Source organism: Heliangelus exortis, chromosome 10 (assembly GCF_036169615.1).
Source record: "Heliangelus exortis chromosome 10, bHelExo1.hap1, whole genome shotgun sequence".
In the NCBI taxonomy this organism is placed as follows: domain Eukaryota; kingdom Metazoa; phylum Chordata; class Aves; order Apodiformes; family Trochilidae; genus Heliangelus; species Heliangelus exortis.
In genome coordinates this window covers 114,907-127,109 of record NC_092431.1, presented here as the reverse complement: position 1 = coordinate 127,109, position 12,203 = coordinate 114,907, and the positions used below count along the sequence as shown (strand labels likewise).

General features: G+C 57.4%; 1 protein-coding gene across 2 annotated transcripts; it reads right to left on the bottom strand.

The window, feature by feature from the left end:
- Positions 1–383: 383 nt before the first annotated feature.
- Positions 384–12,036, bottom strand: AUP1 (AUP1 lipid droplet regulating VLDL assembly factor). 2 transcript variants are annotated; one of them, XM_071753020.1, is made up of 15 exons: positions 11,880–12,036; positions 11,384–11,521; positions 10,803–10,953; positions 9,744–9,931; positions 9,586–9,658; positions 6,936–7,009; positions 6,058–6,124; positions 5,396–5,501; positions 5,032–5,178; positions 4,700–4,857; positions 4,432–4,520; positions 1,423–1,552; positions 1,255–1,349; positions 982–1,131; positions 384–725 (listed from the first exon to the last, which is right to left on the bottom strand). In XM_071753020.1, exons 1-15 carry the CDS (start codon positions 11,927–11,929, stop codon positions 677–679), a joined length of 1,665 nt encoding a protein of 554 aa, XP_071609121.1. In that variant the 5' UTR covers positions 11,930–12,036; the 3' UTR covers positions 384–676. The 2 variants fall into 2 exon arrangements, with proteins under 2 accessions (XP_071609121.1, XP_071609120.1); XM_071753019.1 differs by lacking the exons at positions 384–725; positions 982–1,131; positions 1,255–1,349; positions 1,423–1,552 and adding an exon at positions 2,806–2,980.
- Positions 12,037–12,203: the final 167 nt, after the last annotated feature.

Here is a 12,203-nt window from a genome sequence, read left to right as displayed (position 1 = left end):
GCACAGGTACTGACAAGCTGTGCACAGCACCAGTTCTGCCCCCGGGATGGCTCTACCACCCAGGGGGTGCCACCACCCCAGCTAGCTGTGCCACGCTCAGCCCCCCACCTCCTCACTGCAGGAGGCCATAGCCACGGGCAACTAATAAATGCCTAACGCATCAGCCAGGCACCCTGCAGTGGGGCTGGAAACCCTGTCTGCACCCCAGCACCCATCCGTGCCTATACAGCGCTGTCTGCAGCCCAGCAGCCTGCAGCAGGGACTCACCCTGGGGCATCTGGCAGCCCCACAGCAGGGAAAGCCGAAGGGAACCCATGGTGGGTCTCCCCCGTTGGGGCTGTGGTGGATCTGGCATGGCGGCTGTCAGCATGCCTGCTGCTTCCTGAGCTGGCAAAGAGCTGTTTATTCACATGTGGTGTTGCAGGCTCAGAGCCCTTTTTACAGTCTCATGTTAAGGAGGAGGAACCTGGGCCCATAACCAAGGGATAGGGAGGGCAGGGGCTGCCATCGTCAGGCGGGTCTAGGTGAGAAGGTGGGATCAGTTTCCTCAGCTGGAGACAAAGGAGGGACAGGGGCAGACGGTGCCTTGTGCCACAAACACAAAGTCTGAGACTCGAGGGGCCACCCTGGTGCCTGGGCTGAGCGAAGGAGCTGCTGTCTCACTGAGCCCAGCTCTTCACAGTGAGTTTGCTGAGGAGGCTGCCAGCCGCTTCCCGATGTAGATCCTGGATTGGAGAGAGCAGCTGTGAGGTACCTGCACCCGGGCAACCTGCATGGCCCCAGCCAGCCAGCAGCAATGTAGGACAGCATCTGAGGGTGAGCAACCAACCCCAGGAATGTCACTCCCCTTCCTTGGGGGCAATCCCTGGGATAGGGGCACAGACCTCCAGGCAGCCCCAGATGGTGCAGACAACATGCACCCAGGGGCCATCTCTGGCCAAAGCCACCCAATGTCACCAATCAAGCCCCTTGGGAACTCACCCCAGTCCCAGGGTCAGCAGGTGGCTGAGCAGCACAGAGGGAATGAAGAGCAGCAGAAGCTCTGAACTGAAAAGTCTCTTCTTTCTCCCCACTGCACCTCCTTGCAGGCTCCACATCACTGGCTGGGGGGAGCACACAAAGGCAAACTCCCTGGGAAAAGTGCAGGGTTAAGGGAGGCACGAGGGCAGAGTACACCGAGTGACAGGGACAGTAGGAGGTCAGACAGCAGGAGGGTAGACAGCAGGACACACTCGGGGGGGACACGAGCCTTACTTTGGAGACAGATGCCGAGGGCGGCAGGCACGGGCCCAGCCCAGGGATGCTGTCAGGCGCCGCTCCCTCCACTCGGTTTCCTCTGACACATCCCGCTAGAAGGACAGAGGCAGGTGATGCCTGAGGCGGTGACACAGCTGGGGTATGCAGCACAGGGGGCATCCTTACCTGGCAGGGTGGGGGACAGCCCAGCTGGGGCTGGCTGTGTGTAGGGAGCAGCTTGCTCTCCCCAGGCTGCTCACATGCCAGACCGGCTCCATCCTCATCCCAGGCAGGGGAGCCCAGTGCCAGCAGGGCCCTGTGAACACAACCCCTGGATCACCTGACCTGTCCCAGCCCTCGACCCCAGAGCCCACCCTGGCTGGGCAGGACCCCAGGTGCCTGGGCTCCTCCTTGGGACTCACCCCTCACTGCTCTCTGTCTCCAGCTGGGCCTCCAGCAGCATCTGCTCCACGTCAGCATGGCAGGAGAAGCGTGAGGGCACGGGCTCGGGACATCCTGGGCCACACCACAGCTCCACCCAGGAGCCTGGGAGGGCTGTCAGTACAGAACTGGCCTCGACCCCATGCCACCCACCTGCTCTGCTCCCTGGCTCCCCTCATCCCACTGGGAGCCCTCCCCAGTCCACCCCACAGCAGGGACCAGGGCAGCAGCGAGCACAGTCTCTGACCTGGGATGCCCAGTGCATCTCCCTGCCCAGGGCTGCTCATTGCCGGACCTCGCTCCCCATGACCCCCCCAAATCCTGCCTCTGCCCCGGCCCCTATGGTGCACCTCAGCCCACCGATCCGAGAGCCCCACTGATCGGGCCCACGCTGCCCCAGTGCACGAGTCCCCGCGGGACCCCATGGAACCCACCCCCTACCCGGGACCTGACAGCTTGACCGGGACCCGCGGTGGGTGTCAGCCCACCCAGGATGCCCACCCGGATCACCCCAGACTTGCTCCTTCTCCCCGGCGCGCGACAGGGCCCTCCCGGGGACCCACACCCCCCACACGCTGCCCACCAGGGACCCCCGGGCTCCTCACTGACCCACGCTCCCGGGCTGCCCGTTCACCCCGACCCTACTCCGGGTCACGCCAGGCCCCCCTGTGCCCCTCAGCCCGCCCGGGACTGACCCCCCACCCACCGTCGTCGCCGCCCGCCATGGCCCCGCGGGTGCCACCGCGCGCAGCCCCCGCCGCTCCGCCTGTCACGTGACGTCCGCGAGCCCCCATGTAAATAAAACCACCGGCACCGGGCGCCCGCCTCTTAAAAGGGCACCGGCTCCCTCCCGCCGGGACCGCGCGCTCCGCACCGGGTCGGCAGCACCGAGGAGTGCCAGATCCCCGCAGGCTTGACGACGGCACCGCCCCGGGGGCGCGGCCGCGCCCCTCCTCTGTCCCGGCTCTGCCGGTCCCGGTCCGGCCGCGAAGCCCCTTTAAGCGGAGCCTACGTGCGCCGCGGGAGCGGGCGTCGGCCGCCGCGCGTGCCGGCCCGCACGGAGCTGCCCGGGCCCCGCCCCCGCCCCTGCCCATGGCCCCGCCCCCTGCCCGCAGAGCCGAGCCCGCCTGACGCTGCCGCCGTTTATTGCCGCCGCCGCCAGGGGGCGTCCCGACCCGCGTAGCGCCCCGGGACCGGCCCGACCCCACTCCCCGATAAGGGCCCGAACCCCCGGTCTGGGTCTGACCCCCTCGGTCAGGGGCTGCCGCCGGCCCGCGCCGCCCCGTGCTTCTCGGCGAACCGCCTGCGGGAGGGAGGAGAGAGACAGAGAGAGCCTGTCAGGAGGGCCGGTACCGGCACCGGGGCACTGCCCGGCCGCTCCTCTGTGAAACCCGGCCCGGGGGAGCCCGGTTCGAAGATCACTCGGAGAGAGGAAGGGAGGGGCAGGGAGGAGACCCCAGAAGGCCGGAGGTGGGCAGCTGGGGCAGCCCTGAGCTGTCAGTGCTCTCCGGTAACAGCAGCATGACCGGGGCTGCTGTTGTCACACAGAACCCAGGACAGACAGATCCCAGACAGACAGACACCTGCCTTTCTGCTCCCCAGCCTGGGTCAGCAAGGAAGGGTGAGGAGCACAAGCACCCTCCCCAGTCTCCCTGGGATCCTTTCCACTCCAAGATCCCTGTGCTACAGACAAAGAGCCTCATGAGAGCGGCACAAAACATCGCCACACAGGAGAAAAAGAGAGCCAGGGGGTATCCACAGGAAAGGATTTCCACCTCCTCTCCTTGGCAGTTGTACAGATCACACCCAGTGGATCCAGCAAGACCCCCTCAGCCACCTTTGTACCACTCTTAGAGACAGAGCCTGACGCTCGATATTCCATGGCACAGGAATATTGCCAGATCAAATTCCTCTAAACTGAAATGATATTCCAGAAAAACAGACGTTTAAATCCTTGGTGACTGAGAGCTACCCAGAGTCACGTTGGGCCAGCCCTTATTTCACAGCTTATTCCACTGATTAATCCTCTGCCTTTTCAGAAACAACTACACTGCTACCTGTGTACAGTCTGTCTGCCCATAATTCCTACTCATAAGTTACTATTATTCTGCTTTTCTCTGCCAGATTAAGCAGCCCTACAGAAACTGGTTCCTTCACCCACAACTACACAGTGTGTCATCTCATTTACAGAAATTTAACAGGCTTAACTTACAGAAAAATCAGAATGAGTTTGGAGAGTATCTTTTCTAAAGACCCAGACAGAAGAGCTGGGCACTTGTTCCAGTATTTGCTCAGTCAAAACCACGCACAAAGGTCGAACTTGTTCCCTAATTCTTCACTTACACTGAGGAAGATGAACTGTGCTGTCCCTGTTGCCCAACAGCAAGCCTCTCTATAAATTGAGTGGGGCAGGACCCATACCAAGTTCAGAGAAACGTGTAGTCCCCCTAGTGACTTGTCAGTGACATCTGAAGAACCAAATGAGTTTTTTTTTCCTTAAGCCCTGCTCCTCAGCAGCTGTTTGGGGAAACAGCTTCTATCCCACCTGGGGCTGAGTGTTTGGAAGAGGTGAAGCAGACAAACATCTGCCTCCTCTCTTCTCTTCTTCTCCCTGCCTTGGTCCCACTGCCCTGGGTCAGAGGAGAGGAGAGGAAGGAGGCAAAGCAGAGGCTGGCCCTTGGTTGGGACACAGCAGGGCACTGCTGCGCTGGGGCCTGGGGACTCAGGCAGGGTGAGGAGTGGGAAGGCTCTCACCTCCTGGCGTAGTCGTACAATGCTCGTTTCCGCTCCTGCAAGGACAGATGCCGCTCCACAGGAGACTTTGCAAATTGCTTTGTAGCTGGCTGGAACAAAAGCACAAGAGCCATCAGGAGAGAGTCAAAGCCAGGAGACATCCCCAGTGGCTCTGCCATGTGCCTGTTAGCTCTCCAGTTTAAAATGCCATGTTCCCCTGACGTGACAGCTCACCCTGAGCACTGGCCATGAGCTGTCAGACCAGAGAAGACAGAGCCACCACAAGTACCTTAGAAGGCACAGCCACGGCGCCCTGGGAGCCAGAAGCAGCTGCAGCCTGGGAGGTAGACGGAGCAACGTCAGCACCAGCCTCATTACTTTCTGGAAAGAAGGGAACTCTCCCCTCCAGCAGGTTTGCAATGGTGGTATCCACAGAGTCAGTTTGGGCTGTGGGGACAAAAGGGGACCTGTTACAGAGGGAGCTGCTACCCCGGGACACTCAGGCCCTTGCTGCCACTGTGCTCCATGGTGCAGTGGGGACAAGGTTTCTGCTCTCAGCTGTCAGACTTGGCACTGGAGAGGTAATCCTGTGTCCCTGCACGCATCTCAGGCACTGCTCACCTAGATCTGTCCTAATGGCCTCCAGAGGCACGTGAGGCAGGACCTCCTTGACCTGCTGAGCCATCGCCATGATCCGCATGTCCTCGGGAATGACGCCGGTCAGGCTGGAAGGCATCCTGGGCCTGGCTGCCTGGGGCTGGCTGGAGGCTGCAACAACAGTGGGCTCAAGAGGGTGCCCCGAGGGTGCACAGCCCCCTCACTGCCAGCTTGCTGCAACCTCCTCTCTAGGGCACACAGGCAGCACCTGCCCCCAAGCATGTTGAATGTGCCTTCTCCTCTCCCTCTACACACCAGTAGCCACGAGCAGACTGAGGAAACCACAAGGGAAAAGCCTGAGTGGCAGCCTGGTGGCCAGGACACCCACCTGGGGCAAAGGGGAGGAACGACGTGTGTCTCAGCCTCTTCATGTGTTCGGCTTTATCTGCTGCAGTGAGCCGTGTGGATACCACACCCAGCTCCATGGCCAAGAGCTGCAGAAATGCAGAGAAGAGTCACACCCACAGGACCCACAGCATGAACTGCCCAGGCTGGCAGGGGTTGTCCAGGGGTACAGGCTCGCTTGGAGCCACAGCGAGGGGAAGAGGACTGGGATTGATTTCTCCAGGGCCTCAGTGATGCATTTCAGCGTCACATGGAGCACATGAAAGACAAGGAGTAGGCAGTATCATCCAGCCAGAATAGGCTGACAGGAAGACACGAGATCTTTGGTACAGGAGTTGTGAAGCTCCCACCACGTAGGGGAAAGGTGGAGAGACAACTGCTTTATCTGATTTGTGGTAGGAGAGAGGAGAAGGGAGAGTGAAATGTTGGAACTAGATGGGGCAAGCCTTGATAACTGGCTGAAAGGATAAGGGGTTGCAAACAGGACATGGAAAAATGGAGTAATTGTAAGGGGCAATAGATATGGGCCAGCAATTCCATCATACAAGTGCACCCATCCAGAAACACCCTTTGCCACTCTGCTGGCAGCCCACCCTCCTCGATCCCAAATGTCCTACATACCCCTCTCCCAAGTCGCCCTCCTACCTCCTGAACTCGGAGCGCAAAATCCTCACTCAGCTCTTCAGCTCGTCTGGGGACAGACGGCATCCACCTGAATGGGGACAACAGCGCTGGGCCAGCGGCTGAGCAGCCCCCCAGGACTGGCAGTGCCACAGTGCTGCCCCCACAGTGACTCTCCTGCAAACCCCACACCTCTCCCACCAGACAAGCCTCAAACTTCAGTGCCAGTTTGGGAAGCAAAGGGCAAGGCCCGGCTCAGGAAACTGTCTGACTGAGTCTTTATTAGCACTCAAGTGTAACATGTGAAATATCTCCTAATGAGTTCTCAGAAAAGCCCCAAACAAGGAGATCTGCTGCTGATATGGAAGTAGGAAACAGATCAGAAAGAGTTGAGCCAGATATGGCTGGGGAAAGCTTCAGTACAAGACTTTCCTTTACTGAACCCTTTCTGCTGCCTATGGACCAATGCTGTCTGGGCTCCCTTGGTGTCAAAACCACCTCTGCAGTTCATGAGGGACTGCAGGGAAGGGAGGGATGCCAGAGACTGAGCTGCCTGCAAGGAATCACTTGGGGTGAACTACAGCAGAGCAGCTAGCTTCAAAAATATACTTGGCAAACATAACATAAAACATAACATAACATAACATAACATAAACAGCCCTGAGACTCCTCTCCTTCACCAGCTGAGCACGGGAACTAAGGGCCCTCTCCACTCCAGAAGCTGGTTGAAGCTGGTCCAGAAGCTCAACCTGGCAGGGACTAAATAATGCTGAACAGGCTGTGATACCCCAGGGAGGGCACACAGCAGCACATGCCAAAACATCTCTTACTGCAGCAGCAAAAGCCTCAGGCTCTGCAAGTACCCTAAACCTTGCCCCAAATGGAAGAGAGAGAGGTAGTACCTTACTTGATAAACTGTGAAGGGAACAAAGAAAGTCCAGAGCAGCTCTGTAATCCAGGAAGAGTCAGCCACGCTCTGGGGAAGAGAGCACAGTGAGAGCACAGCCCACAGGCTCCAGCTGGTCCAGTCCCCACCAGGGAGGCAGCGGGGCAGGACACAGTGAAGCCATGGCAGTGAGTAAGGGACACGCAAGCAGGGAATAAGGGACAATGAGGCAGAGATGTGGAGGGCAGGAAAGAGGGAATAGCAAACCCAGCAAACAGTGAGGGCAGCCTCAGCAGATCACCTTCACCAGGCAGAGCAAGAGAGTCAAAGTTTCCACTGCTTTGAGTCACCTTTTCCTCCCACTGGGACAGCAGGATTTTCCCTCTGCATTCCCACATTCTCTGTGACTTTAGAAGGATTAGAAGTGCCCTAAAACTTTCTGATGCTTCCTGAGAATGACGAGCAAGCCTTGCTTATTCTGATGGGAACAGCCTATGGGATGTCTCAGCTCCCATCAGCTTTCTCCACTTCCAAACAGGCCACACTGTGGAGCCTCAAACAACTCTCCTCGTTGAAGGTAATTGAAGGTGAGCTGTAATTCCGTACTTTCTATTACAAAAAATAGTAAATAACCTTTTCCCTAAGAAGTGCTGTGCTGCCTGCCAGCAGCCAGCACTGGAGCAGAGGGTTCCCTGTCCTCCCCCAGGACACACCCCGGACCACCAACACCAGGAAGCCAGTCCAACTGAGAGCAGACAGCTGAAGTAGAGACCCTGAGCTAAATTTTTTCACAATTCTAAAGAATTTGCTATAGAATGGCCACTGTTCCTTAGATTTTAGTAACTGGTTCCTTTCCTTCTGCAGCACCCAAGCTTTACATCAGCTTGGGAGAACACCACCTCAGGACCTGCAGCTCCCAATGGAGCTGCCTTCCTTCAAGGTTCGAGCTGGTGAAAGTTCTTCCTTAAACCCAAATTTGGTGGTTTGCTCAGCCAAGAGTCTGATATATTTCAGTGAATGTCTAAGAAAACTCTCTGTAAAGCATTGCTCGAACTGCTCGAGATGTCGCATCTCCAGTCCTCAGAAGTTTCTGATCATTTAAAATTATATAAACAATCCATTGGGATTTATTTAGCCAATGTATATGAAGGGCAAGAAACCCTCCTTGACCTCTGCAGATAAAAATCTGAGCCAAGAAGTGGCTATAACCAGCTTCTTGAAACAGCTCTGCAGCTCTGTGCACGCTGCTCTCCCCAACTTTACTGAAAGATGCAGAAACAAATATACAATTTGTCACATCTCAGAATTTCTCAGAGAAGCCAAAACATAAAAAGAAACATTCCAGTTCTCCCACTTTTCTGGAGAAATTTTAAATAAAAAAATTTAAAGTATCCTCACTGCTAGAAAACTGAATCTTAATCCAAAACTGAACTTGTGCAGTACCAACATTCAGTCTGCAGACGCTGCTGCCATGGGCTTGGTCAGAAAAAACCCACCAAAGTTCTCCACTGAAGCCTCTTCTCCAGCAGCTATCTACAATCTTTCTGCCTTTTTCCTGATAAGATGATTAGGCTGAGTGTCGTTAAGTGCTCTGCGGATTCTGCATCATGCTTTTGCCCCACTTCCATGGGCACCCCCTTGTCATGGGGGAGGAGCTTTTGTGCCCTCGTGAGGTTGTGAGCTATGCTGGCAGTGGCATATGCCTCCAGTAGGGTCTCCCATGCCAGACAGGTCACAACTGAAGGGTCAGACAGTGTGTCCATGGGCAGGATGGGCTCACTAGCCTTCAGGCAACCATCCTAGGAGAAGGACAACTGTAACTCCAAACCCAGGCAGATGGAGCTCACTTAGCCCAGTAAGGCCATCCATCTAAGAGGAGGATACTCTAACTAAACCTACGTCCTGAGGGCGTCCTGTCAGCATGCTTGCAGCAAGCATGGGTAGAGCCCTTCTTAAATCTTGGTTTGAGAGGCCAGGCCATGATGAATGTGCCACCTTTAGTATGGGCTGTGCCATTTTTTGTCCAGCTGCTTTATGTCCATCCATTGTCCTTTTACCTTAACCACATGGACAACAGAGAATCAACTAAAACGTCTCACAAATATAAAATATAAGTGCCTTTTCATCAAGGCACATCGATAAATCATATCAGGCAACAAACTTCAACAAAATCTCACTCTGTAAACAAGCTGGGAACAGTTTATTGCAATCTGTTCAGCAGTGCCAGGATTATAACTATGAACTTTGCCACTTTTCTGAGACTGGCATTGCATCATGTTCCACATCTGCACTCAGGATATACAAGCTCAAGAACCCTGCTCAAAGAGCCCTGCAGAACCCTTGGCATGCCAGAGAGACCCTTCCACAGCACTTTACAATTGGAGAGGGAGGAGATGCAACATGGAGCTGGTGACAGAAGCCAGGCAGCACTGTCACACAGCTGAGCTGCCAAAATCACCACTGTAACCAAAGGAGCGTTTGGAGTTCCCTGGGGAAGGCATGTGGAAAGCAGAAGTGTCAGCACAGAGGAGCCTGTCCTAAGGTGAGAGGACAGGAGGCCACAGGCACTGCCACAGGCTGAGAAGCAGGAGCAGAGTGAGGACAGAGCAGAGGCTCACTAAGCACACCCCTCAACACCCGCACAGCGCCCGCCCTCTCCGGCTCACCACAGTGATCAAAGGCCTCTGGACTTGCAGGGCAACTGGCTGCACCACATCCAGGATACAGAACGGCCAAGAGCTGCAAAGGAAGAATTCAGCAGCAAATGACCCCAGAGCTTACGGCAGTGCCACCAGCCCTGCCACAGAACCCCCATGCCCAGCACCTGAAGCGCAGCAAGCCGGCACGGCCATTGGTGGCTGCCTCCTCCGGGAAGAGCAGCAGCGGGGGGTTTCCTCTGTGGGATGAATACACCTTTAGAGAATCCACCAGCTCCACCCGGCTCCCTGTTGCTCCCAGCTCCATGAATCCCCGAGACCAGCAGATGAAGCCAGGAGCACCGTTCAGTGCAGGCTGCAAGGGAAAAGAAGAGTTAGGAAGAAACGTCCCATGGCCCCCTTGCAGCCACAGCCCACTGCCCCAGGTGACAGCAGGAGGCACAGTTCCTGCTTATGAGCAAAAATGCCTCTGGGGGCTGAGGGAGCAACCTGCATGGTAAAAGCACTGGTAGCAGAGATCTTGTTACTGCCAAGCTGCAGGAACTGCTATGGCCTGAAATCCCCAGGAATTTGATTCCTAGTCTTCAGTTCAGACTGCACTCCTGTCCCCCCTGCCCTGGGGGACAACTGCGTTCCCCCACCTTTTCTGTCAGCTCCTGACAGGCTTGGCAGGGGCTACACTGCTTCCATGAGTTACTTTTCTCCAGGTAAGGAGCAACTCTAGAGCTGTTCAGGTTACAGGACATACCAACTTTACTCCCAGGCACTTTTGGTGCATTTTGATACAGGAACTCCACACACAAAGAGTTTCAAAGGAGTTTGGGGAACATTACCCAGCAGTCACCCAGGCAGCACTGCCTGCCACACAGCTCCCTCTGCATCCACATGCAAAGAAGTGGTACCCAATGCTGGGGGAAAGCCCCCAACTAACCCTGCTTCTGACACCACCTCTCAGGAAGGTCAGAAAGGCAAAGATTTTCCCACTCTTTTTCAATAAAATCAATACTCGCTGCACCATCTCCTGTTCTTTCTCACCCTATTGCATTTTTTCATGCAAAGGCTAAAGCGTGACACTGAACCACAGAAAAAACCCTCAAGGCTTGTGCAATCCCGAGTTAATACATAACAACTAAAGAGGCTCAGGGCTACACCTAAATTCTGAAATTCTATAAATTTTGGAGGGGGGAGAGTCCAGACCTGCCACGCTCCATCTCCAAGTTACTCACCGTGTTACAAGAGGTCAGGAGGTTGATGACGTTGTGATCGAATTGTGTGATGTGGTTGGCAATGTACACCCTCACGCTGGCATCACGGAGCCGGGGATCGTTTTGCCGCACAAATAAGCCCAGCACTGAGCACATCACACGCACAATGAACCTGAAGAGGGGGTAAGTGGTTTCCTCAGACCCTGCAGCCTGAGCTGTCCCTGGCCCCTGGCTCACACATCTGACAAACACAAGAGACCCGGGAACCCCTGTGACTTGCGCAGGGACCACAGTACGAAATGGAAATGATTTGACAGGTGGCTGGGACAGGAATGACTGGAGGGATGCAGCTGAAGGCTGCCTGCAGAGCTGGAAATGCAGCAGAAACTATGGGTCACCATCCCCACCATGGGATACCAGCTGACGTCCATGTCGGATCAGCCCTTGAACACTCCAGAGGCATTTGCACCTCTGCACGAGCCAACTGTCCACAGCTACGGACCCTGGGAGGGGGCAGCCGTCCCAGCCCCCTGCCTCACAGCAGTATCTGCACACCCCCTCCCCACCACTGTCAGCCCTGGGCAGCGCGGGGGGGCACGCACCGTCGCACCACACTGTCGGGCAGGGCGCAGCTGACCAAAAAGACGTGTACACCGATGAAGAGGCGCAGGACGAGTAGGCAGAGTCCCACGGGCGCATAGAGCAGCAGGGCCAGCAGCAGGAAGCCATCGGTCGGGAACCTGCAGGGCCAGGGAGCAGCACAGCCAACCTGAGTACGGCTGGAGCACACACGGGGCTGCCCGCTGGGCCCCCCCCAGCGACCACCCTGCTCCTCCTGCCCCGCCCTCCCCCTGCCAGGCAGCCCGGCCTTGTCCCTCTGCGGGCCGACGGGGCACGCTCCGCTCTGAGACGTCGCTCATCCCCCAGCGGGACACCCCGGTCTTCCCCACGGAACTCCTTCCCCCAGCGAGTCCCCAGTGTCCGGCCCCCGCCCCGCGGACACCCCAGCCTCCTGCCCGGGAAAACCCCGGCAGCCCGCGGCCCACCCCGCCGAACACGCAGAGCAACGGGTGCCCCTCAAGCCGCCTCGGCGCTCACCGGTGCGAGTCAAAGAGCCGCTCGGGGCCCGGGGCCGCAGAAGGCTCCATCCCCGCCGCAGCCGCTGTCTCAGACCCGCCCGCCACCCGCCGCCATCTTCCCCGCGGCCGCCCGCCTGGCGCGCGCGGGGCATGCTGGGAGGCGGGCGCGAGGCACACCGGGAAGGCGCAGTTCTCCCCCCCAGCAGCTCCGCTCCCTCCCGCTCGCCGCGGGCCCCCGGCTGCCGGAGGGGCCGGGTGGGAGGTCCGCGGGTCTGATGACTCCGGCGCTCCCGTCGCAAATACTCCTTGCCCTTCTCCCGCGCCACCGCTACTGGCTCCTTGT